At 50.0% G+C, this 26,752-nt stretch overlaps 1 protein-coding gene across 3 annotated transcripts; it reads left to right on the forward strand.

Annotated features, from left to right (window-relative positions):
• The first annotated feature begins 21 nt into the window (after nucleotides 1–21).
• Znf777 (zinc finger protein 777) lies at nucleotides 22–24,939 on the forward strand. Of its 3 annotated transcripts, XM_021650166.2 has the most exons (7): nucleotides 981–999; nucleotides 1,299–1,353; nucleotides 4,214–5,068; nucleotides 6,855–6,981; nucleotides 10,958–11,071; nucleotides 19,690–19,941; nucleotides 23,345–24,939. In XM_021650166.2, the coding sequence occupies exons 3-7, from the start codon at nucleotides 4,229–4,231 to the stop codon at nucleotides 24,514–24,516; spliced, it is 2,505 nt and encodes an 834-aa protein (XP_021505841.1). In that variant the 5' UTR covers nucleotides 981–999; nucleotides 1,299–1,353; nucleotides 4,214–4,228; the 3' UTR covers nucleotides 24,517–24,939. The 3 variants fall into 3 exon arrangements, with proteins under 3 accessions (XP_021505842.1, XP_021505840.2, XP_021505841.1); XM_021650167.2 differs by lacking the exons at nucleotides 981–999; nucleotides 1,299–1,353 and adding an exon at nucleotides 22–286; XM_021650165.2 differs by lacking the exon at nucleotides 1,299–1,353 and having other exon boundaries at nucleotides 331–999.
• Nucleotides 24,940–26,752: the final 1,813 nt, after the last annotated feature.

Raw genomic sequence — 26,752 nt, forward strand, 5'->3', positions numbered from 1 at the left:
GTCCCTGGAACCCGGGCTGCACCGCGCCGGTCACATGAACTCCGGCTCTCTGTGGTGTGACGGCTCTCCGATCCCTTTGTGAGCGCAGGTTTTGAAAGCCAACGACCGGGTCCCGGGTAGAGACGCGAGGGCGGCCGCGGGCGGAAGGCTGTCGGAGCCCATCGGCCCGCCTCCAGAGCCAGCGCGCCGCGCGGGCCGCGCGCCCGGATTCGCTCCGCCGCCGCCGCCGCCGCCGCCGCCGCCCGCCGCGGCCTGGCCCGAGGGCACCGGGCCGCCGGGACGCCAGGTGAGCCGCGAGGGCCCGGGAGCCGCGACGGGCTCAGGGCGTGTCCGGCGCCGCGGCGGCCCGCGCCTCACTGTTCGCTCCTACCGGCTGTAGATGGAGCTGTCTGGGTTCCGGCCGCCTCCGACGAGCCTCGGAGCGCTCCTCTTGAAACGCCTGAGAGGGACATGCCTCCCAGGATGCAGTTTGTAGCAACATGGCAGCTGCGGTGCAGCTCCCCTGCTGAAGAGGCGCCGGGACGGCCGCGCAGCTCGCAGCCGGGGCCCGGGCCGCAGCCGGGGTCGCAGCGCCGGCCGCTCGGGGCGGGCGAGCTCGCCGGGGGCGGCCGCGGAGCGCCGGGGCCCAGCTCGCCGCCGGGGCGCAGCCCGCCCCGCCGCGCTCCGACGCCGCCGCCGCCGCCCGCGCCCGCCCGCCGAGCGCAGCCCCGAGCAGGCCGGGGCCCGACGGCCGCGCAGCCCCGGCGGGCGAGGCCAGGCCGCGCGGCGCCGCCAGCCCGCCCGCGGCGCCGGGCCTGCGTGGGGCTGCGCGCGGCGGCGGCGGCGGCGGGGGCGGCGGCGGCGGCGGGGACTCGGGCGGCGCGGGCCGGGCGGCGCAGGGCCATGGCCGAGGCGGCCCCGGCTCCGGGGAGGGCGGCCCGCGCGCGCACGGACGCGCGGCCTCGGGGCCCCGGGGAGTGCCTGCGTGCTCCGGGCTCGGCGGCCCGGCCTGGGGTCTCGGTAAGGGCCGGGCGCGGCGACGTTAGCGGGGAGGGGGCGCCCTGGCGGGCTCGCGCGCCCCCTGGGGGGGAGGCCGGCCGGGGCGGGCGGGAGCGGCGGCCGTCCGTGCGAGGCTGCGCGGCCGCACGGCGCCCGGACACGCGGCCCGAGGTGGGGCGCGGGCGGCGCGCTCGCTCCCTGGCTGCGGAGCCGGCGCTGCGTCCGTCGGGGTGGCCGGCGGCACGTTTTCCGCAGAGCTCGGCCCCGCGGAGCGGCTCCCGGCCTGGGCGCGGCGCTGACGCGGCTCTCCCATTTCGCAGAGCGGAGACACTGAGGCACGGACCCCCGGCGGCGATCTGCCCTGCCTGCCCCAAGGTCACGTAGCGAGTCGGCCGGGGCTGGGTGCCCGCAGCCCGGCGGAGGCCTGCCCGGCGTGCTGCGGGCCTGGACGGGGAGGGGGAGGCGCTCGCGGCGGGCTCCACCGGGGTGGGCGGCCTGGGCCGGCCGAGCCCTGGCTGCGGCCCGTCGGGGGAGGAGGGGAAGGCGGGCAGCGCCCAGCCCAGTGTCTCCGGTGTGGGTGGGCAGCCGTGTGACCCACGGCCTCTGCATCAGGAGGACCCCGAGTCCAAGTTGGGGTACGGGTAGATGGGGTCTGGCGAGTGGGGGCCGTAAGAGGTTGCCGTGCCCCTCCGGAGGGTCACTCGACAATTAAACGCCCTCCCACCGAATGTGCTCTCTGAGGCACCCTGGCCGTGCTAGGTTTGCTGCATGGGAGTCCGTGCCTTTGAGCCCGGTTCCTATGTGTACAGGAAGGGGTGGGATAGATGGGTTTCTAAAAGCCTCGCAGTTCTTAAAATAACAATAACAAAACTCCTGGGAAATAAAACGAAGATTTTTTTTTTTTTAAACAAGCCTACCTCTAGGCTTACGTCTTCAAAACCCTTTCATGGCATGTAATTCTGAGGGAACCATCCTGGGTCATGTAAGAAAAATGGCACAGCTTTTTAAAGAAGTCAGATGTGTGTCGTTATACATGTTTCTAGATGTTGGCATGGATCCTGGAGCCCCCATTCACTTACCACACGGGGTGGGGGACAGGCAGAATCTATGAAATGTGGCACAGAAGAATTCTAACCTGCTAGTAGCCTGAGAATTTGAGCCTACTCCTTTCAGGTCTTTGCTAAAGGGTAAGGTTTACTGGAACTGATGACATTGTATCAGGACTTAGGTGTTGGGTGAATGGGACACACCTTTTGACTCCTCACCTCTTTCCAGTGCTCCACGTCCCTAAATGAAGAAAGCAAGAAATACTATTTTTCTTTGAGCTCTGGTTCAGCTGGTTAATAAAGATGTCTTGCTCTTCTGGCTTTAGTTACCATACTGAAGCCTTTTTTCGTTTGAGGTAAAACCCTGTATTTCTGTATTTAACCTGCTTTCCAGGTATTTTCCCCCTCTTCCTACTAATTGTAGGCCAATATCGTAGTCCCTACTCAGGAAGACAGCCTTAATATACCTAATGTCTTGGTTCCTTTACCTGTGTGATTGAGGCTTCCACCTAAGGGAGCTGTCAATGTAGAACAGGTCTTTGAACCCTTTCTGCGTTTGCATAAATATGCATCTGTATGTGTTTTGAGGAGAACTCATTTGCATTAGGTTTTCTAGGGGGCTCTTGACACTACCATAAACCAGCGTCTGTAAGGGATAGGGAAGACCTTCCATCCCAATGGGATGCCTGTAGTAAGCCTACATAGGTCTGTTTAATCACTAAGCCTCTGACTCAGGGTTCAGATCTGTTGGCTGCCTCTGTCTATAACTGAGGCCTGGAGGTCAGACTCTGGGGTCTGAGTGGCCTGAGGCCAGGTTCACACGGCCTCCTGTTTTCGGTGTTTTCATAGCTGAATGTGGATAATAATGCTAGTAGTGCCTGATTCATCAGGTTTCCTGAGGCTTAAGTGAGATAATCCTTTTAAATGCTTAACACAGTTTATGGTACGTAATATATCGTAAACATTTACTTTGCTGATGAGCTACCCCAAAACAGAGCTATGGCTCATACTTTCTTAAAGATCTTTTCTGGACAGGGTCTCAGTCTTTAGTCTTGGCTTAAAAGTTGGATACTGCTGTTAGTGCTGTTACCTGTATGTGAATCAATGAATAAAGGCAAGAAAGACAGCTAAGCAAATTATGAGGTTTAGACAAGCCTTTGATAGATGGCAAAAGGAACCCTTTTAACTTATCATTGTACAATTGACTCAAGCAACAGGCATTTATTGAGTATATGCTATAAAACTGGATATAAGGGATATGTTAATTTTCAAGTGAAGAAAACAAGCTTTAATTACCTTACCGAGCACTTATATAGAAAGCGTAGAAGCTGAGTAGATTCCTAGACGGAATATTATGAAGAAAAGAACAAAAATTGTAATAGAAAAATTCCGCTCAGATCCACTAAAGGTATTGAGTGTATAGGTGAATGAACTTGGCACTCAGAGAAGAGCATGGCTTCGCCTCCCTGGTGGTTGAAGATTTTAACATGGATGTGGCAAGATGATGATCAGAGTGCAAAAGAAAATGCATCTTTATTCTGTCTCTAGTTTCCAACACTCTTGTCACACTCAAAACTAGTTTAATGTCTGCCTGGCTTCAGTTACTACGGGCCTTTCTTCCTTATTCCCTACCTCGAGAACCATAGAGAAGGAGCCCAGCCCAGCAATGTACACCTGCCCCAGTGGACCATCTACCTAGGAAACCCGGGCTCCTGAGGAGGCTGAATTGCCTGTGTTCGCTCTCACCATGTCTCCCCAGCCCTTACTTGGAGCACAAGCCAGTTGCCGTGCCCCAAGCCTGTCCAGCCTCTGCAAATCTTTCCAGACAAAGAAGTCACATAAGCAGCTATAGTGAAAAGGGCAGCAGTAGGTGCCGATGGAGCAGGAAGCTGAGTGTTCTGATTTCTTCCCATACCCTTCCCCTCCTGCACTCCTTCATCACATCTGAAACGTGTTGGGGGCGGGGGGGGGAGATGGCTCCAAATCAGAAGGCATCGTAGCCGTCTTTTATGTGTTGTTCTTAAAGGCTTTATCATTGATGTCTAGATCAGTGCCACTACTGGAAGAGATTTGCTTCTTTGGAATGTGTCTTCTGCTGAGGGCCTCTTAGCATGCACGCTTATCTCTTGGATTTGTTTTGCCAGCTGGAGACTGACCCTTAATCCTGTCTTTCCTCTCCTTGAACACAGGTCCAGCAGCTGGACATGGAGGACGAACGCTCATCACCTCTATCATTCTCCAGTGTTCCACACGAAGAGTCTGTGCATCAGGTCCCTGCTGGACGCCCCAGAGAAACTGTGTTCCCTTCTTGCCTTCTTCCCCCCAAAGAAATTCCTCCTTTGTCTCCCACTGCCCCTCCACAAGCCCGGCCCCAGACTGACAGTACTCCTAAGCAGGAGACTTCCGGCCAGATGTCACATGTTCTTCAGAAAGGACCTTCATTCCTGTATCCTGCCACTTCTGAGCAAGACGCACATCATCAGGTAACCCTGGCTGCCCAGGAAGAAGCTCAGTACCCGCCTTCAGCTGCTGGTCAGGGCATGCCCCTGCTCTCCCGCTCCACCCACCATCAGGAAGCCCCACTCCGCTCTCCCGAAGGCCCTGAGAAAGACTCGCCGACTCTGTCACCCACAGCTCCGGAGACTGACATGGACCCCTTGCTCCAGAGTCCCACTTTGCAAAAGGACACTCCCTTCCATACCTCTTCTGCAGCCCAGAAGGAACAGCCGCTGCCCACCGCAGAAATCACTCGCTTGGCCGTGTGGGCTGCTGTCCAAGCGGTGGAAAGAAAACTGGAAGCCCAGGCCATGCGGCTGCTGACCCTGGAGGGCAGGACAGGGACGAATGAGAAGAAGATAGCCGACTGCGAGAGGACGGCTGTGGAGTTTGCAAACCATCTGGAGAGCAAGTGGGTTGTGCTGGGGACCCTGCTGCAGGAGTACGGGCTGCTGCAGCGGCGCCTGGAGAACATGGAGAACCTGCTGAAAAACAGAAATTTCTGGATCCTGCGGCTGCCCCCAGGCAGCAATGGAGAAGTTCCCAAGGTACGCCCATTCCACTGGGGGTTTCCCAAGGAAGCTTCTCAAGGCTTCCCCTATGCAGGGGAACATGGCTTAGGGGTTTAGTTCAGTTAAAACAATGGGAAAGCGATGTTTGGGAAAGGAAAAACGAGAAGCAAGGCGTCCTGCTTCCAGTATTGCTTCACCAAGAGCAGGGCACACCAAAAGCAAGTTATTTCTCCTGTTGGTAAAAGTGCAGACTGGTACTAAAGTCCATTTAGAAAGGGACAAGTAACCTCTTCCCAGAGCCTGAGCTGGGATGCAGGCAGCAGGCTTATAAGAGCAGCAGAGAGCCTGTCCTGTCAATCTGCTCTCACACCCAAATTCCACACGCTGGTTTCTGGCCATTCCGGGTTAATATGGGGAAAAGAAAATTGTGTCTGCAGTGAACATGAGTGCTTTTTTCTAGCCATCCCCTGATTGGTAGGTTATAACAGCTGCACCCAGCATTCACATTGAGGCGGCATTGCATGCCATGATGGGATGGTTTAAAATTCTGGGTTTTCATACGGGTTTTATGCAAATACTGTGCCATTTTATATATAAAGACCTCAGCATCTCCAGACTTCAGGATTCTGAGGGTTCTGGAACCAATTCCTTACAGGTACCAAGGGATAATTGTGCCTATGAGCAGTACTTAATGATCTACCATCAGCCTGGATGGGGAGAAGATTATAATTTAATTGTTAGGTTTTGTGCGAACACTTTTTTGTCAATTTACTTATAAATCCTTAATTTCAGTAAAACTGATTTCAGGAAGTATCCTTAAGGAGCTAAGAAACGGGTTTTAATCTTATTTTCCTGACAGTTCTAAGGGAACATGAGTGTAGACCAGTTTTCTTTTTGTTCCAGAGTCTGTAAGCCAATTCCCCGTGAAGGCCGTTGTATATTAGAACTCTAGGATCCCTGTAGCAGAAAGCCTCCTGTAGCATTCTTCTTTAAAACTCTACTTATTTGGCATGTTTAGGCCTCTACCTCCCTTGCATCAACCCCCCAACCTTAAGTGGAGAGAGAAAAGGTTAGTGGGGAGAGGGCACCCAGACCACTTTACTTTTCCCGGCTATTTAGGGTCAAGGGGTTCTTTTAGGGCTCTATACCAATCTCTGTCAACCACAGACACAGCTAGAAGTCTCCACCCTGCTGTGCCCTGGAGAGTTTCCCTCTGTCTGTCTGTTCCAAACCGCCACACCGTCTCTGGTCTCTCCAGTTGGCCACACGCCACAGGCCAACACCTAATGCCACACCTAATGCCACCTTCTCTTTCTCACCCTCACAGTTATACTGAGTCCTAGATTACACCCCTCTCTTTGCTGCACATGGAAGGCCGTTACCAGCTGGCAAAAGCCATACTCCACACAAGATAATTAACAAGTGTGGACAAACTATAGCCCAATTAAAATCCCATACTTGAGATTAAAACAAAAACATATTTACATAACATACAAAGAAACCAAAACTTCCATTACAGGTCTCACTAAAGACATTCCGATCTCTGAATGTCCAGGGTGAGGCCTAAGTGTCTACATTTCCAGCAGGTTTCCTGGCGCTCGTGGTGCTACATGTTTTAAAGTTGGAGAAGGGCCCAGGCAAGATGCGTCCTCCACTGTGTAGCCAGAAATGTAGTCCGATGTCAGCAGGGTGTTGGTAAAGCTGTCCCCACCCCCGAGCAAGTGCAGGGAGGAGGGCTTGCCCTCTCTAAAGACGGAGTTGGGGCTTGGCCATCTGTGGTGTTGTCGCTTTGGTCCTTCCTGACCTGGTTGTTTCGTTTCAGGTCCCTGTCACATTCGATGATGTCGCCGTCCATTTCTCCGAGCAGGAATGGGGGAACCTCTCCGAGTGGCAGAAGGAGCTCTATAAGAATGTCATGAGGGGCAACTATGAGTCTCTGGTCTCCATGGGTAAGAACAAAGGACTGTGACCTGAGTGTGAGGCTTTGTAGCCACGTAGAGAATCTAAGCATCAGTAGCTCCGGTGGTGGGAAAGAGGCAAACGTTGTGTTTGGTTTTGGTTTTATTTGGTTGTTTGGGGAGGTGATACTTGTTTGGGTTTGTATGGATGGATTGTTTTGTTTGAGATAGGCTGCCCTGGATGGCCTGGAACTTGTTTTGTAGACCCAGGCTAGCCTCAGATTCATTGGGATCCTCCAGCATCTACACTTCCCTAAGTACTGGGATTATAGACGTGTACCAGCATGCCCAGCAGATGGCTTTAACAGGATTTTGCTGTTGAGTAAGGCGGTCTTGAAACAACCATTTAGCCCAGGCTGGCCTTGAATTCAGAATTCTGCTGTCAAAAACTTACTGAATGTTGAGATTATATACATGCACTACCACACCTGGCTTCAAACAAACAGAATTTTACTTGTTTTGTGTGGGTATGTGTGCATCTGGAGGTCAGAATTCAGGGTCAAGTGCCTTCTGTGGTACTCTGCAGTAGTGTTTGAGATGAGTAGACTGGCTAGCCAGGGTGCTTCTGGAGCCTGTGCTTCCACGGCTCTGCCCTCCCTGCCAGCACTAGGGTTACCAAGGGGCAATACGACACCTAGTTTTCACATGGGTGCTGGGAATCAAACTCGTGTTCTCATTCTTACAGGGCAGGCACTTTACCAACTCAACCATCTCCCAGCCCTACAAACAGAATTTTAAATAGCGCCACAAACGGGCTAGAGATGGGTCAGTGGTTAAAAGTTCTAAGCGCGACATCAGTGGCCTGCAGCCACCTGTGACTTCAGCTTCCGGAGGATCTAACTCTTCTGAATTTCACAGGTGTCTGGAGTTACATGTGCACAAACATGCATATACATGGAGTTAAAATAATTGGAGCTAGAGAGACGGCTCAGTGGTTAAGGGCACTGGCTGCTCTTCCAAAGGACCTGGGTTCAGTTCCCAGCACCCATGTGGCAGCGCACAACTGTCTGTAGCTCCATTTTCAGGGGATCAGCACGATCACACAGACATACATGCGGGTCAAACATCAATTTATATAGTAAAAATTAATTTTTAAAAAATAATCATTTTCTTCTTTGAAAAGGAGTGACACAAGCTGGGCAGTGGTGGCTCACGCCTTTAATCCCAGCACGTGGGAGGCAGAGGCAGGCAGATCTCTGAGTTTGCGGCCAGCCTGGTCTACACAGTGAGTTTCAGGACAGCCAGGCTGCATAGAAAAACCTTGTCTTGGAAAACAAAACAAAACTACTCGCATAGTCTTGTATGTCAGTGTGGCACAAGCTGAGACACCACGCTCCAGGGAGACCCTTGGGGCAGCAGAGAAAAAGCTGGCCAGACCTTGGTGGGCCGTTACCGCCGGAGCATTTCCCCCATGCATCCTGCTTGCAAACTTAATTTGTCTAACAAATTATGACTATAGAAGGATCAATAACTAGAAGAAAACAAATGTGCTGAGGACCTACTATGTGCTGGCAAGGTGTGAAATGCTTCCCAAGAATAACATGTAGTAAGAGGCTGAGGACAAGATTAGGGACGTAGTTTTCTTAGTCGTCAGCTGAGCACCATCATTTACTGAGGCCTGTGGCCCCCGGGTCCTGCTTCCTATCAGGAAGTCTCGTGCCAAAGTCTGTTGATTCTTGTTTTCACTGAAAACATGAAAGGATAGGAAACTGGGTATATCCAGTGTGTATCCTTTCGTCTCATGTGTAGAATTTTTTGATATGGGTGAGTCAGTAGATAGTTTGCTGTGCAGGCATGGGAAACCTGAGTTCAGGTCGCCACCACTCAGGTAAAAGCAGACCCTGGGGTGTCGCTGCAGTACTGGGGTGCAGGGACAGGCAGGTGCCTGGGGCTTTACTGTCCAGCCAGTCTAGTCGAAACAGCTTCCGGTTCAGGGAGAGATCCTGTCTCAGAAGATGCAGAGGACAGTGAAAGGGGACCTGATGAAAAAATGTCTTCCGTGTGTGCTCACAGGCGAGCAACCTGCATATACCCTGACACGCGCGCGCACGGGCTTCCGCTCATACACGCACGCACACACACATTTAAATGTTGAGTACACTGCTGAGCTGTTTGTGTGCGAGTGCTGTCTCGGCAGTTCAGAGCACTTGCTGCTCTTGCAGAGGACCTCAGTTCCCAAAAGCCACATGAGGAGTTACTGTTGTAACTCCAGTCCCTGTGGCCTCTGTGGGTGTGCAGTGTGTGCCTGTCATACATGCAGTGTGAAGCCTGCACAGAGGCAGCCGCTCACAGTACCCCATGTTAGACCGGGACCTTGCTTTGTCAGCAGCTGTAGGCCACAGTCCTTGAGAGAAAGTGCACTATCTAGGAAAACTTCCACTTTTTTTTTTTTTCCAAATTTGATGTGTATGAGTGTTTTGCCTGCTGTTAATGTGTGCACCACGCGCATGCCTAGTGCCATGGAGACCTGAAGAGGGTGCTGCAGATCTCTGTGAGCCACCGCGTGGGTGCTGGCAACCTAACAAATGCTCTCGACCCCTGAAACTTCTCTCTGGCCCCTGAACTCTGATTGTATTGCTGCCGAGCCATGGGTGCCTCTGTCTCTACTGTGGAGTGCTGTGACTCTGTGCGCTGACCCCAAGTTGGACAGTACAGATTCGAAGCGGGTTGTGGAGGAGAGGATGCCAGGCCATGGAGCCTCCTAGACATGTGAACCATTTCTCCACGCCCTGCTTTACTCTGTTTTAATATCTTTGTGTTTTCTGAGACAAGATCAGGTAGCCCAGGCTGGCCTCAGATGTGCTGACCTTTAACTCCTGATCCTTCTACCTTCCGAGTAGTTATCATAGCAAATATTTGTTTTTAATTATGACTATTAACCATTTGCTATATGTGACGAATATGTATGTTTCTATATTTCTGCCATGTTTCGTCAGCTTTTTATTTCAAAATAATTTTAAACGTTTTGAGGAGTGTTAAGAATTGAACCTGGGGGTCCATACATGTTAGGCACGGGTTCCTGCCAGTCCCTAACTGCCCGTAACTTCTTTCTTTTTCTTTATTCTCTCCTTCCACCCCCTCTCTCGCCTTGGTCTCTCTCATTCTCTCTTGCTTTTATTTATTTATTTATTTTAATCTTTTTAGGTTCCTCTGTGTAGGCTTGGCTTGACTGTCCTGGACTCACTTTGTAGACCAGGGTGACCTCGAACTCAGAGATCCGCCTGCCTCTGTCTCCCAGAGTACTGGGATTACAGGCATGTACCACTATGCCCAGCGCTTATGCTCGCTCTCTCTCTCTCTCTCTCTCTCTCTCTCTCTCTCTTTTTTGTTTGGTTGGTTGGGTAGGTGGGTGGGTGGGGTTTTGTTTTTGTTTTTGTTTTTTTGGTTGTTTTTGAAATTGTGTCTCACTGTGTAGTCTTGGCCAGCCTGAAATTCACTATGTAGCCCAGGCTGACCTTGAATTCACAGAGATCTGCCTGCCTCTTCGTTGTCCCCAGGGATGAGATTAAGGGTGTGAGCCCCCGAGTCTGGCTCTGTTTCTGTTTTTTGGAGCAGGACCTCAGTCTGTGAACCGAGCTGGCCCTGGACTCACAGAAGTTCTGGTTTCACCTCCCAAGTGCTGGTGTTACAGGCCTGAGCCATCATGCTTGGCAACCCTTTTTAGTATAAGGAACTCTGTCAATATTTTGTTTTATGAAATTTCTACTTTATCGGGATGAAGTTTTTACTTTTTACAATTGCAACTTTGTCATGTAGCTCCTGGGCAAGCTCAGTCCCTGTGAGCAGCATGAGACACACACCTGATGGGCCCTGGAGAAAGCTGCTGGACACTTGTCCCTTTTCTTTCCCAGCATTGCCAGTCCCCCAGCAGAGGGGCTCTTCTGGGTCAGCTCCCACAGATGATACCTTTACAGCAAACAATGCTACCTCATATCATAAGATACTTTCTTTCGTTCCTTCTCCCCAGACTATGCAATATCCAAACCAGACCTTATGTCACAGATGGAGCGCGGAGAGAGGCCAGCCATGCAGGAGCAAGAGGACTCTGAGGAGGGCGAGACTCCCACAGACCCCAGCGCTGGTGAGTGGCAGATGGGTGGCCCAGGGCTCTGTATCCTGGATCGTTCATTATTCGGGTGGCTCCAGTATGGAGTTCAGAGAGAAACTGAAAGGCTGACACAGTAGCAAGCTGTGCAGGAAAGAGGTCTGTAGTAGACGGCCCTCTTGAGTCCCCCATGATCACTAGTGACCCAGGTAGCTGATAAATGGAAATGCATAGAGTTCATTGTCTTGTGCATTTGTAGGTTGTTGTTGTTTTGACATGACCCATTCTTACTGTTCTTTTTTTCAGGAAAAAACACAGAGAATGCGTTCCTGTGTTATGCTCATACCTCTTAGATTCCCCATAGAAAGGCCATGTCCCTGAAGAACAGAGGACAGGCATGAACTTGACTAGAAGCTCCCTGCAGCGCAGGAGTCCAGCAGGCCTGGCTGAGGCAGTCAGGTGGGGTGAGGCCCAGGTGTGCTAGGTATGAAGCGCCTGCTCTTGAGTCCAGGATGGGAGCTAGTGAGTACTAAGATCTAACGCAAAGGCCCAGCATGGAGACTGGCAGTCACAGTGGCTCAGGAACACTGCTCCAGCTAGGGTCCTCTTCACAGTGGCTGGAGCGGTAGCCTGCACACGTTCGCTCTGAGTGCTCTCTTGGTGCATCAGTGTTGTAGTCCCTCTGCTTGAGGATTTTCCTCTGGACTTGTATCACTTGCCTCAGATAGCTTGAATAGAAGCAGGCCTTTGTCCTTGGTGGACATATATAATAATCAGGAATAATACAACATCATTAGTGATCCTATTGATTGCAGAAAGGACATGATCCTGCCGGGGAACTCAGTTGGGGACCAACAGACAGACTTTGTTCTGATTTAATGTCACTGAAGACCGCATTAGCGCAGAAACAACCCAAGACAAGGTTTGTTTGAGCTTACAGCTTCAGAGGGTTAGTCCATGGATCTAACTATGGACATCATGCGCTTCACGCCAGGCACCAAGTGGAGGGGTGAGACTTACCACAATTCAGTGCCATAGATAAAAAGGTGAATTTGAAATTAGATAAGTTTGAGGGCTTGGTCTAAGCCTATATTTTGGTTGCAGGAAAATGTGTACCTTAGAGGTTTGAGCAGCCACATCTGAAAACAAGAATTGGGAGGGAATAGAGAGATTCAGCATGGAAGAACTCAGAGGCAGGAAGGCTTGAAGTAAGAATCGGTAGAGATGCTTTATGGCTAAAATTCTGAAATATGGCTACTACTCTAGCTGGTTTTGAGGTCCAGGGGCTTTGCTGGTAGCATCCAACTCTTTCCCTATCTACTTTTCTTATCTGTGGTACGTGTTGCAGGCCTCCCATTGAATAGGGTTCAAAGTAAAAAGCAAACAGCCATGCCCGCTTTGCCCTGAGCGAGTGCACTCTGGTCCACATGTTTGTGGGCTGAGCTTCTGCAGAAGAAGTGGCCTCATGGGGATATCCTTATTTGACTGAACTATGTCACTTGTTGCACTTATCCTTTCTAGCCCTTGGGGCCCACATCATTGGGGGGGGGGGGGCAGGTAACATGGGACCACTGTGCCATACAGTATTTAGCCCAGCAAGTGCTACCTGAGAAACTGTAGGAATCCATCTCCCGCATACCTGAATAATCTATCCAGTGTCTTCTCCCTAGCATGAAGGTGGCAGAGGCAACCCTGAACCAGATGCAAAGGTGTGATACTAAGCAGGGGCACCTGGAAAACTGAGAACTTTGCCAGTTTTGCATATTTCAAGAATGACAGTTTTATGAATGCCTCAGTAAATTCATCCAATGCTTTGGGTCCTAGGAGATCAAAAGAGAATTCAGATACTAGCACTTGGCTGAAAATAATCAAAATAGTTGTGTCCATGTCATCCATCTGTGTGTCCATTCGTTTGTTCCCTGCTCCTGTGTATTCAAGCCCTCCAAGAGTGAAACGAGCCAGAAGGCATGGCAAAGATGTGTGTTCTCAGTTTTAAATATTTTAATACATTAATACAGTTGACCTAATAATGTCTTTCAGAGTCTATAATAACATTGAACAGAATCTAAAATATAGTTTAAAACATAGTATGTATATCATATTATAACAGGGTACACTCTCTGTCTCCTCTGACATCACATTATGAAGAATTTGTTATACCATAAGATTCGCTTGTTTATTACTTAGTTCATCGGATGTTTTTTATATCAAGTACTCTGTTGATAGTTGGGTACCCAAAAGTTCTTGCTCTCACTTAGGCTTATACATTCAAGTGGAGAAGACCAATGTTAGCAACCACATCCACGCTATATGAAAATAGTCACTGGCCTGGAGACGTGACTCAGTCATTAGCATGTGCAGCTCTACAGAGGATCCAAGTTCAGTTCCCAGCACCCACATCAGTTGGTTCACACCTGCCTGTTATTCCAGCTCTAGGATCAACTGCCGTCTGACTTCCTCGAACATCTTCATGAACATGATGTGTGCACATGACCTATGTACATACAAATGTACACATAGGTAAAAGAAGTCTTAAAAGCAAAACAGAAAAACCAGTCACCTCCTATGATACAGCTGTGACAAGAAGCAGCCAGATAAGACAAAACACAGAAGACTTTGCTGATCTTGGGAGAGTAGAAAAGGCATCATACAGACAGGCAGGATGACTCAACAGGCAAAAGTGTCTCCTGCCAAGCCTGAGCCTCTGAGTTCAATCCCCAGGATGCACATGATAGAGAATTCCAGGTCCTCTGGCCTCCACATGCTTGTACACAGGAACACACATAACACACAAATACAGTAGAAAAGCATTTAATAACGAAGACAACTCTTGGAACATGGGGATTTTAGTAGAGACCTAAATAACAAATAGGTTATTTAGTTCGCTTTGATCCTAAGAGAACTAATTAAAGGGAAGAAGCTGGTCACGAGTGGACAGCAGTGCGAAGAGGCTTTGGCACAGCCCAGAGAGAGCAGCAGCTATTTGCAGGATATGTATTGATATGTATTGGCTGTTGACCAAGAAAAACTTAGTGATTGGTAGATGTGAGAAAGGTGAGTGGATGGTGCAAAGGATAATTCATAGCCTCTGGCTCAGGAAATCATCAGGGAAGATGATGGACTTGAGGCCCAGATGAAGAGAAACAATACAAATCCACTTTTGAACTTATGGGGGTTGAGAGCCCAGCAAGACACTAAGGAGAAAGTTGCTGAACAGAGTCCCGAGTTTAGAAGCAGAGGTCTGAACTAGAGACAGTAGGCACTGGGGCATTAGGTGTTGATGGTGTGGACAGAATTAGATTGGTCTGTAAAGTGCAAGCTGTGTTGCAGAACCCTGACTCTCAGAAGATTTGGGGATCTGAGGTCTGTTGATCAGAAGAAACACAAGTCTTGTTTTAGCTTAATTATCATTGTGTGTGGTGTGTTTGCATATGTGTAAGGATGCATATGTGTGCAAGTTCCTGTGTCTGTGTGACACCGGGAGTCTTCCTCTGTTGCGCTACACCTTACATATTGAGGCAGGCTCTCTCAGTGGAACCCACAGCTCCCTGATATGGCTAGTCCAGGCATCCCTGTCACTGCCTTCCTTATGCTGGGACGACAGGCAGGCCACTATACCCAACCAGCATTTGCACAGGTCCTGGGGATCCAGTGGTTGCTTACATAACAAACACTTTAACCACTGGACCATCTCCCCAGCCTAATTTTTAAATTTATTTATTTATTTTATTTTATTTTATGTGTCTTGAGTATTTCGCTTAAATGTAACTCTGTGCACCACATGTGTGCCTGGTATGGAGGTCAGAAAAGAACATTGGATCCCTCAGAACTGGAGTTATTGACAGATTGAGCCACCGTGTGGGTGCTGGGAATTGAACCCAAGTCCTCTGTGCCCTGTTTTGTTTTGTTTTGTTTGAAACAAAGTCTGGGCTGTATATACCAGGCTGGCCTCAAACTCACAGAGATTCACCTGCCCCTACCTCCAATAAATAAAATAAATAAAAAGAAAAAGGAAAGAGATGGGAGAGAGAACTAAAGACAAAGTGGAAAGCTATTAAAGATCCCGGGTATAGCATTTGGTTCTGGAATTTTTACAAGTAGGTGAAACTAAATTAATACTACATGTATGTGAGTGTTTTGAGAATAGAATTACACTGAGGGGACAGAAGAGAATTTGGAGCTGAGTGTGTGGCCATTAACAGTGATCAAAAGTAAAGATGATCACCTCTCAGGAAAGAACCAGCCACATGCGTGAACTGTGTCCTACATGGCTCCACGCTGGGCTCACTGAAACCACAGGAGTCTGGTGGCTTGTGAGGGGCTTAGAGGGGGTGGTCTTGTCTAACTAGCTCAAGGAGTGGCCATGCAGGTGTGTTTTTAGGAGTCAGGAAGCGAGAGACATTGAATATTTGGAATCCTGGCCACAGTGAGTTTGAGGCCAGCCTAGGCTGCCTGAGACCCTGTCTAAGAAAAGGCAGCTTGGGGTGGGAAGGTAAGAGTAGAATCCTAAGGTCACCTTTTTATTTCCAGTCTCGACATACATGCTTACACATATGTAAATTAGAGTGAATGCATCCTACTGTAAAACAAGTTCAAATACTACAGAAGCACAGCACTTTCCAGCTTTTTTAGCAAAGTATCCAAGCTGGCAAAGTAGTTCACATCTTCATCCCAACAGTCAGAAATCAGAGGCAGAAGGCATGTATCCGACACTTTTATGTGTCCAAATATTTAAATCTAGACTGCTCTTCAGAGCAGATCACAGTGCTCTTAGTCTGTTTGCATACTCCCCTGTGGATAAACATTTAGAGGGTTCACAAGTTTTAGTGTTTGAGTAAAGACTCTGAATGATCTAAAATGATCTCTGCAGTGATCTAAAACTTCTAAAAATGCATTTTCTAGATACCCACATAAACATTTGATATTGGCAAATGGCCTTGAGTTACTACCCCAGTCTGTCTGCCTTCCCCGGAGTGTGAACGTAAGGCTGTACACCAGGCCAGTAATCAGTTTTTAGCGTGTGGGACTTGCAGGAGCTGTGGCTATAAGCCAGGGAGTCTCTGCCACCCTTTAATATGGCTTCTCATGCTGTGGTGACCTTCAACCATAAAATTGTTTTGTTGCTACTTCATAGCTTTAATTTTTCTACTGTTATAAATCGTAATGTGAATCTCTGATATGCAGGGCATCTAAGGGTCATCCAAAGGGGTGGCAACCCAGGGACAGCCTCTGGTGTAGACAGAAGTGTGTGTGCATACATCACCTTTTCGTCTGATTCTGTTAGCTGGTTTCTGCATCTCCTTTTCTTCTTTGTGATTATTTCTTTTCGTTGTTGATTTCTAAAAGCTTTTTGTTGATGGCGACAGGGTCTCGTAGCTCAGGCTGTCCTTGAATTCCTGATCTTACCGCCTCCACCTCTCTCAGGGACTGGTCGTGGTGATCTTTGGATATCAGCCACATGCTAGGTGTGGTGGGGCTCACCTATCCCAGCAGTGGAAGGCTGAGGCAGGCTGATCTCTGCCAGTTCCAGGCTAGACTGCATAGTGAGACCTCTCTCTCAAAAAACAAACAAGATGTGTTCATTCTCTAGTACTAAACTAATTGAGGAAAATTCCTACTTATCCTTGTAGGAGATTCATTCCCCAAGTTTTGTGTTTTCCATGTTGGATAACTTTATCGTTCTGCATGATCATCACCAAGGGTAACTTCAACTGGAAAGAAATGAACATTTACAGCCTTGTGATTATTAGAAGTGAAAGAAAGTTTATCTTTTAGTTTGCAGGAGCATTTTTTGTGGCAGATGAGGTGATCAGCAAAGGCATGAAAGTGAGTTCTGTTAGGATAACATCCTGTGGGCAAACTGGGGTTGGGAACAGGCTCAAGGTGAAGAGGAAAGGAGTAAACGTCCCAGCTATCAAAGAGAACTTATCTGTGTGTGTTTAAAGCAAATGATGGTGGACTTAAAACTGCTGGAGTTTTAGATTCCATTGGTAACATTAAGGGATAAGGGGAAAAGCTTATTTCTATCTCAATATTTACTTCAGAAATACTATTTTTGTTGTAACTTTTTTTAGGCCTCAAGTGGTGACAGCCCTTCTGCCCCAGCATCCCAAGTGCTGGGATTATAGTGGTGACCCAGCTTGTCTATGTATTTTTTAAGAAAGGTGCCAAAAGACCATAGTTTTGAAATTTTATTTGGGGAATAGACAAATAAAATATTTTCAGGAGTGTATGCAGCCATGGAAGTCATGTTTCTTGGGAGTGTGTGATGATTTTACATAGGTTTGAAGGCCAGGTAAAGAGGCACAACTCATGAGGACCTGAAGGATGAAAACAGAAGCAACACTAAGGAAATAAGAGTAGATATAGGTTAAAGGAGGAAGGAGAGATTGGAGAAGGGATACCCCAAAATTGGTAATGTATGCAGAAAATACTTTGTTGTACATTTGTGGTGTATCCCTATAACCCCATTACTCAGGAAGTAGAGGTGGAAAAAATTCAGAATTCATGGTCATCCTTGGCTACAAAGCAAATTCGAGGTCAGCCTAAGTTTTACCCTAAGTTCTAGACTAGCCTGAGCTGAAGAGTGAGACCCTGAAGCTAAAAAAGAAAGCAACTTTGTTGATCTTACAGTTTTGGCTTCCAAGAACTTGTAGCCAGTACCCCGTTACTCTTAGAAATCCTTCTGGTGGCATCATAGCACAGCAGATGGCCTCCTGATGGTGAGAGGAAGAACTCCTGACTGTAAGCCAGCATCGCTATGTCACAAGAACTACACCCCAATCCAGCCAGCCCCCACCCCCAGACTCATTACATAGGACCGGACTCACTGCATGCGAGCCTTTAGAAGATACTCAAAACATACCCAGACCACAGTGGCTGGTAGTTTGGGAGGCTGAGGTCACACATTTTACTTCCTGACTGGGCTGGAGTGAGTTCAAAGACAGCATGGAAAATTTAACAGGAGCTCTCAAAAGTGAAAAATAGGAGCTTGAGAGACAGTTCAGCGCTTAAGAGCACATGCAGCCAAGGATGGCCTTGTCCTCTTGATCTTCCTGCCTCTACCTCCCAAGGGCTAAGCCTATCTCTAGAGAAAAATAAAAATAAAACAAATATAGGTAGTACTTATTATACAAAGTCATTGTGTAGTGGACAGATATATAAAGGAAATCATTCAAACTTCCCTATCCAAGAAATAGAATCAGCCAGGCATGTTGGCACACACCTTTAATCCTAGCACTTGGGTGGCAGAGGCAGGCAGATCTCTGAATTCCAGGCTAGCCAGGGCTTCACAGTGAGACCTTATTTCAAAAAACAAAAACAAAACAAAAAAAGAAAGGAAATAGAATGAAAGTCTAAGTCGCCACTTGTTTACATGTGTTGAAGAAAATTAAGGTGTGTGAGCATTATTGCCAGGGATATGCAGCCTAGTGGAAGGACGAACTGTCTTAGCACACTGAAAAGAAATCTAGTAACATCCGCCAAAGTTTAAAGTATGTAACATTTGGATTCTTCAGTCTCATTGTTGAGCATCTCATAGAAATGAAACGACTATTTTATAAGTGGGGTTGTAAACAAATGTTGTACTGTTGTTTACTGTAGCAACAGATGAGAACAAAAAGTTTTTTCTGGGGCTAGAGAGATGGCTCGGCAGTTAAGAGCACTGGCTGCTCTTCCAAATGGACCCAGGTTCAAATCCCAGCAACCACCTGGCAGTTCACAACTGTCTGTAACTCCAGTTCCAGGGGATCTGACAGATAGGTATGAGGGCAAACACAAATGTAAATAAAGTAATTTTTTTAAAAAAAAAAAATGTTTTTCTACTCAGGAATAACTTAATAAATTACCATGTGAACCACAGGATGAGACATATGCAGCATTTAAAAGAGTGGTTAGCACCATGGGAAATTAGGTTAAAGGGATTTCTATGAGATATTTGATCACAGGGGAGGAAAAAAGGCCATTTTAACCCCAACAGCAACCCAAGAACAAAATAAGTGTATATACGCTAATATGGATATAACCATATAAGCATGGAGGCAATTACAGGAATTATCTTCATGGTCCCAATGGTGAAATGACAGGGAGAATCAAATTAATAGGTGAAAGAGACTGCAGTGAAAAGCAAAACTTTGTGTTGTGCTCCAGTTTGTGTAGAATGATGCTGTATCTAGAAAGCCCATCTGAAGTTCATCTGTAGACCTGTTCTGGAAAACTAACTAAAAACAGACAGAACCCAAACACCTCGCACAGTCATGCCTCTGCCGGAAGGTGATGTGGGCCAAGGATATGCCTTCTAGAAGTCTGCCTCCCAAAAACAGCCAGAGTGAGAAGCGAGGAGACTGTCCCCTTCTTAGTCTTCGGTGGACCAGCAAGAGGGAAACTGGGTTTTGGCTGCCTGGCTTGAAAAGTGAAATAATTTTCTAAACAATTGAGGATTCCTAGAGAATAAAGTTTTAATCTGTTGTAACTTGACTCCGATTTGTGTTAGCATTCAAGACTACAAAGTGTCCAGAAAGTTCTTTCTGCTCACCATTGACTCTATTGTATTTTTTAGGGTCTCTTTTAAAAAGACCAGTTGGAATGTAAGTGCTAGGACTGTAGAAACCTGGGGATGTGGCATGACTGCTCTGTATGTCCTCACCTTCCCTCAGCACATGATGGCATCGTGATAAAGATCGAGGTGCAGACCAACGATGAGGGCTCAGAAGGTCTGGAGACACCAGAGCCGCTGATGGGACAAGTGGAGGAGCATGGCTTTCAGGACTCAGAGCTGGGTGACCCCTGTGGAGAGCAGCCAGACCTGGACATGCAGGAACAAGAGAACGCGCTGGAGGAGTCCACGGAAGGCTCCAGCGAGTTCAGCGAGCTCAAGCAGATGCTGGTGCAGCAGAGAAACTGCACAGGTGAGTTCTGGCTTGGCGGGGCTGCTCAGGGCACTGCCTCCTGGGATGTGGTCCTAATAAGCTCAGAATTTATTAGACTCTCCCAGCCTGGGAAAGAAGTTGTTCTGCTCAAGATTGGTACAAACAGGAACCCAATCCTGGTGTGGTGGCACACACCTGTAATCTGAGAACCCAGGGAGGCAGAAGCAGGTGGATCTCTGTGAGTTCAAGGCCAACCTGGTCTACAGAGTAGGACTAAGAGAGCCAAGGGTACACAGAGAAGCCCTGTCTCCAAAAAGAACCTCAAAGGCAGATGAGGCCAGAAGCATGCCCAAGGTCTTCTGAAACTCTCTTCTCACTCATCTCCACTTTCTCATTCACACCACTGTGATTCAGGAGTTTGGTAGTTTGGTTTTGCTTTGTTTTGTTTGGGTGGTGTCTGTTTTGAGACAAGCGTCTCACCAAGTAGCCCAAGAGAGCCTTCAGGGTGCTGGGAATGAAAGTGTGTGCCGACACCCTGCAAGAAAAGCATGCTCTAAACCGCTCTGGGCAGGCCTTACGAGCTGCTTAGGTCTGCTGGCTCTGCCTGCCATTCTGAGTCCCAGCCTAGAAGGGCTTAATTCTGCCCTTTCACCTTCCCGTCTGTCTCCCCGCTCCACCGTCCATGCTGGCCCCAGTGTGCTTCCTCCAGCTCACTCTCTAACGTGTGCCAGCCTAACGTAAGAGCACAGCCTTTCCTCCCAGCTGGCCCAGATGGATAGCTGCCCTGGGGTCTTCTTGTAACTCAGAACAAAACCCTCCTTCTTTGGTGTGGCCACGGTGCTTGCTAGCTACAGCCTCCTGTGTCTTTATTCTGCGCCGCATGAGTACGGTGGTACAGCAGCGGGCATTCGTGCTGACCCTGGAGCACCCTCACGACAGCTGTTCTGTGCTCCAGTTTTCCCTCCTTGGTTGGATGTTTGTTTTTGAGACCGAGGGTTTCCTGTTGTAACTTAGATTGTCCCTATTCCTGATCCGCCTGCCTCAGCCTCCCAAGTGCTAGGAGTACAAGCATGCACACCCCCCCCAACACCTGATAATCCTTGGTGTATTTTTTTTTTTCTTTTTTTGATTTGTCAAACAGGGCTTCTCTGTGTAGCCCTGGCTGTCCTGGAACTTACTCTGTAGACCAGATTGGCCTCGAACTCAGAAATCGGCCTGCTTCTGCCTCCCCAAAGCTGGGATTAAAGGTGTGCGCCACCACCGCCTAGCTGTATGATTGGTGTATTTTCAATTAATAAGAATCTCTAGGCAACCTTGGTCCCGTGATCCGGATCTAATTCCTTACATTTACATAAGTGCACAGAGGCCAGGTATGATGGCTCGCTTATCACACATGTTGCCTGCTTAACACAGCAGCTTACAGGCTTTAGAGCGGTGGTTCTTAAGTTTCCTAATGCTGTGACCCTTTAATATAGTTGTATTAATCATGTTGTGGTTAACCCGACCACAAATTTATTTTTGTTGCTACTTCATAACCGCAGTTTTGCTGCTGCTATGAATCCTAATGTGAATATCTGTATTTTCTGATGATCTTGGGTGACTACTATGAAGGGATGGTTCAACCCCCAGAGTCACATGTTGAGAACTGCTGCTCTAGAAGCTCTATAGTGTGTGTGGCGGAGGAGCCACCAAAAAATTGAACAATGCCGGGGGTGGTGGTACGAGCCCATAAGCCCAGCAGTCAGGAGGCAGAGGCAAGCAGCTCTCTTAGTTCAAGGCCAGCCAGCCTAGTCTACATAGGACAACCAGAGCTGCAGAGAAACCCTGTCTCAAAACACCAAACAAAATAACTGAACAAGACCCCTGTCAAGGCACAGACAGTGCTAGCTTCAGTTTGCCTGTCAAGGTAATTAAACCAGATGGCCTGTGACCTGTAAAGACTTGGATACATTTCATTTCTGGTCTTGGACCCCCCTGGCTGTGAAATGAAAGCCAAACTTGTTTGATTTGGTCCTCTTCCAAGTGCTATCTATGCTCAGGTAAAGAGGACAGGTTAAAATGCCCTAGAAATGATTTTGCTAGAATTCAAAACATGGTATGGAGACATGGCTAGTGGGTAGGAGCATACTATTCCGGCAGAAGAGAGAATTTAGTGCCTGGCACCCATGTTAGCAGCTCAGCACTGCCTGCAACTTCAGCTCCAGGGGATCTGACACCCCTGGCCACAGTGAGCTCCTGCATCCGTGCATACATACCCAGACAGATACACAATTGAAAGATCATTTTTTAAAAATCTTGTACAATAAATGGTCAGTCCTGAAAACATGCATACAAGCAATAGTGTACAGACTGAGTAGGTTATATTAGGAACACACACACACACACATAAGCACAACTAAAAAGGAAGCCATGAGCTTGAAAGAGATCAAGGAAAGGTGTATAGGAGGGTTTAGGGGGGGAAAGGGAAGGGAGGAATGTTATAAACCTATAAATAAATAAATAGGCATGGTGATATGAATAAATGAGCATGATAACCCACCTTTAATCCCAGCACTAAGGAGGCAGAGACAGGTGGAACTCTGAGTTCAAGGCCAGCCAGGGCTACATAGAGAGCTCGTCTCAAAAACAAACACAAACTCTGCAGTTAACATTGGTTAGGGCTGTCAGGTGACTGACTACAAAGCACTGGAGAAATTCAAATGCGTCAGATGTTGCTTCGGTTCTCAGGGGCCCCTGCAGAAGCCGCAGTTATTTAGGTCCCACAGGGACAAGCCAGGCCCGGGAGCGGCAGGAGGCCACCCGTTAGGCACGCATGGCACTGCGCTCTGGAGCCCAAAGGGAGCCTCCAGGCTGGTGTTTTAAAGCACCTTGGTTCTGGCTGCAGAGTGAAACGTGCATCTGCAGAAAACAGAACCAGAGCCTGCGCCCCACCAAAGGAAAGCTCAGTTGGCCTGGATCACAAAGGAAGACAGACTGAGGAGGGAGGAATTGATGGAGGTGGGTGAATAAAGGCACGCTGAGAAAACCCCAAGTGGATTCAGGAAAGAAGAGTGTAGAGGGGGAAGATGAAGAGCGCTGTGAGTCAGCAGTGCCCATCACAGCCCAGACACTGGGCCCCCAGGGCTCCGCGTGGGAAGCGGAACTTCACTGACTCACAACCTTGAGTCCAGGAGAGTAGCACGCTCAGCCAGGGTCCACATGACCACCAGCAAGTCAAGCAGCCATGTCCCTGTTCCCTCCCCAAGATCCCTGTTAATCTATGGGTTTCACAGCTGGTCGTCGGAAGGTAGGCATCATGGGACAGCACTACATTTTCCAAAAAGAAATTTGGGCGTGTGTTTGTATAGCGCGAGTATGTTGGTGAGGATGAAGCCAGGCTGTACTTATCTATCATAAGGGTTCTAGGCAGTAGCTAAACTTTTTCTTTCTAACCTTGGAGCAGAGGGGATCGTGATAAAGACAGAGGAGCAGGAGGAGGAGGAGGAAGAGGAAGAGGAGGACGAGCTGCCACAGCACTTGCAGTCCCTTGGGCAGCTGTCCGGGAGGTATGAGGCCAGTATGTACCAGACCCCGTTGCCTGAGGAGATGTCCCCCGAGGGCGAGGAGAGCCCCCCGCCCCTGCAGTTGGGCAACCCAGCAGTGAAGAGGCTGGCACCCAGCCTTCACGGCCACACGCATGGGCACGGTGAGCGGCACCTGGGTGAAAACCGCGGGACCTCCAGCCAGCAGCAGCGGAACCGGCGCGGCGAGCGGCCCTTCACTTGCATGGAGTGCGGCAAGAGCTTTCGGCTGAAGATTAACCTCATCATCCACCAGCGCAACCACATCAAGGAGGGGCCCTATGAGTGTGCGGAGTGCGAGATCAGCTTCCGCCACAAGCAGCAACTCACGCTGCACCAGCGCATCCACCGGGTGCGCAGCGGCTACGCCTCCCCGGAGCGCGGGTCGGCCTTCAACCCCAAGCACTCGCTCAAGCCGCGCCCCAAGTCACCCAGCTCAGGCAGCGGCGGCGGCCCCAAGCCCTACAAGTGCCCCGAGTGTGACAGCAGCTTCAGCCACAAATCGAGCCTGACCAAGCACCAGATCACGCACACAGGCGAGAGGCCCTACACATGCCCGGAATGCAAGAAGAGCTTCCGCTTGCACATCAGCCTGGTGATCCACCAGCGCGTGCACGCGGGCAAGCACGAGGTCTCCTTCATTTGCAGCCTGTGCGGCAAGAGCTTTAGCCGCCCGTCGCACCTGCTGCGCCACCAGCGAACTCACACGGGCGAGCGGCCCTTCAAGTGCCCCGAGTGCGAGAAGAGCTTCAGCGAGAAGTCGAAGCTCACTAACCACTGCCGCGTGCACTCGCGTGAGCGGCCGCACGCCTGCCCGGAATGCGGCAAGAGCTTCATCCGCAAACACCACCTGCTGGAACACCGGCGCATCCACACGGGCGAGCGGCCCTACCACTGCGCCGAGTGCGGCAAGCGCTTCACGCAGAAGCACCACCTGCTGGAGCACCAGCGCGCGCACACGGGCGAGCGGCCCTACCCCTGCACGCACTGCGCCAAGTGCTTCCGCTACAAACAGTCGCTCAAGTACCACCTGCGGACCCACACGGGCGAGTGAGCACGCGCCCCGCCCCTGCCCCCGGCCAGATGCACAGCCAGGTGCAAGGGCCTAAGGCCCCTGGGACAGGTACCTCGGCTGCCCCCAGGCTGAGCCCAGCGGGCGGGAGCGGGGCGCCCCAAGCCCTTCTGCTGTGAACCCTCCCCCCTCCCGTCCCTTCTCCCCAGGACGGGCTAGTGAGACCAGGTCGCTTGTTGCCTGCTTCCCCAGGGCCCCATGGGGGGAGCGCTTGGGCCTGGGGAACCCCTTCAGGCTGTTCATTTCCTTGACAATAAAATGGATGAAAGCAATCTGCACGGGGCAGTGATTTGGCTGCCAGCCACTCGCAGGCGCGATGCAGGGCCATTTAGTCGGGTAGAACTTTCTAATTACCTTTTGGATACTGTGGTTCTATTTGATAATAATAGAGTAATTTTTAAAAGACGAGCGTTTCCTGTTTGCCGTTCTTGTTTGGTTTATAAGGGGAGGGGCTGAAGTGACCCAAGGGACACGTGCCCAGTATCAGCTGACAGACAACCGAGTTCCTCTCCCAAAGCCATTGTCTGCCGGGTAGGGGAGGAGAAACGAGTCACTGACCAACTTCAAGGAGAGAAGTGTAGGGGAGGGTGAACGCGCCTGGCCGCCAGCCTTCCTGCACCAAAGCCCAGCCTCGTGGTAGGCTGCCCTTCATGCCTTGACGGCCATGTTGAGTCACAGCATCCCAGAGAATAAAAATACCAAGTGCGTGACACCACAGCTAGGCTGGACATGGGCTGATTAGACCCATTACCGTCGAGATGTCTTATTAAGGGGAACGAGTGGGCGATAACGCGTTTAATGGCCTGAAGTAAGAACCAGATGTCTGGTAAAGTTTCAGATTAGCCACCCCCACGTTTATGGGCCCTGAGCAAGAAGAGGGGCTTTGGTGGGCGGGTTGTTGGTTTCACGGAGGATGGTAGATGAACGGACCAAATGTGGTAGGGGATAGTCAGTCGTATGGAAAAGCAGGGTTGTCACTTGATGGGGTATGGACGATTTACAATTATATTTGTGAAACATTAATTATTGGTTTAGATAGACACGTTGGTAATATTTTTTTTAGTGAGATAATGGTTTTAATTTGTATTTCATTGACTTGTAATACTTGCTTATATGCTGGACTGTGTGGGATCTCAGTAGGAAGTAGGTCCCAGTTGACCAGAGTGACCAGGGAAAAGGTTGACGGTCAGGTTTAGAATGATATGAAAAGATGATCAAACGCTGGGGGCTTCCCTCAAGGCTCCTCCTTTCCTTTCAGAGGAATGAAATGGAGTGGCAGAGCCTCTGGTGCGGTCTTTGGAGCAGCCACAAATAACACCTCCACGACTCTCTCCTTCCCTTTCTCCTGCTCCTCCCCTTCCTCCTCCTCCTCCCCACTCCTCCTCCTTCCTTCTCCTCCTCCTCCTCCCCTTCCTTCTCCTCCCCACTCCTCCTCCTCCTCCCCTTCCTCCTCCTCCCCACTCCTCCTCCTTCCCCTCTTCCTCCTCCTTCCCACTCCTCCTCCTTCCCCTCCTCCTTCTCCTCTCCTTCCTCCTCCTCCCCACTCCTCCTCCTTCCCCTTCTCCTCTCCTTCCTCCTCCTCCCCACTCCTCCTCTTTCCCCTTCTCCTCTCCTTCCTCCTCCCCACTCCTCCTCCTTCCCCTCCTCCTCCTGCTCCCCTTCCTCTTCCCACTCCTCCTCCTTCCCATCCTCCTCCTCCTCTCCTTCCCCTCCTCTTCCTCCTCCCTTTCCTCTTCCTTCCCACTCCTCCTCCTTCCCCTCTTCCTCCTCCTTCCCACTCCTCCTCCTTCCCCTCCTCCTTCTCCTCTCCTTCCTCCTCCTCCCCACTCCTCCTCTTTCCCCTTCTCCTCTCCTTCCTCCTCCCCACTCCTCCTTCTCCCCACTCCTCCTCTTTCCCCTTCTCCTCTCCTTCCTCCTCCCCACTCCTCCTCCTTCCCCTCCTCCTCCTGCTCCCCTTCCTCTTCCCACTCCTCCTCCTTCCCATCCTCCTCCTCCTCTCCTTCCCTTCCTCCTCCTCTTCCCCTTCCTCCTCCTCCCCACTCCTCCTTCCCTTCCTCCTCCTCCTCCTCCTCCCCTCTGTGTTTTTAATTATTCGGGGGCTGGAATGTGTGCGAGTACAGGAGTGCACAAAGGCCAGGCCCTCCAGAGCCCCTGGAGCTGGGCTTAAGTGAGTGCTGAGAGATAAACTCCAGTGCTCTTGCAAGATGGTGTGGCTCTT

Source organism: Meriones unguiculatus, chromosome 3, assembly GCF_030254825.1.
Source record: "Meriones unguiculatus strain TT.TT164.6M chromosome 3, Bangor_MerUng_6.1, whole genome shotgun sequence".
Classification (NCBI taxonomy): domain Eukaryota; kingdom Metazoa; phylum Chordata; class Mammalia; order Rodentia; family Muridae; genus Meriones; species Meriones unguiculatus.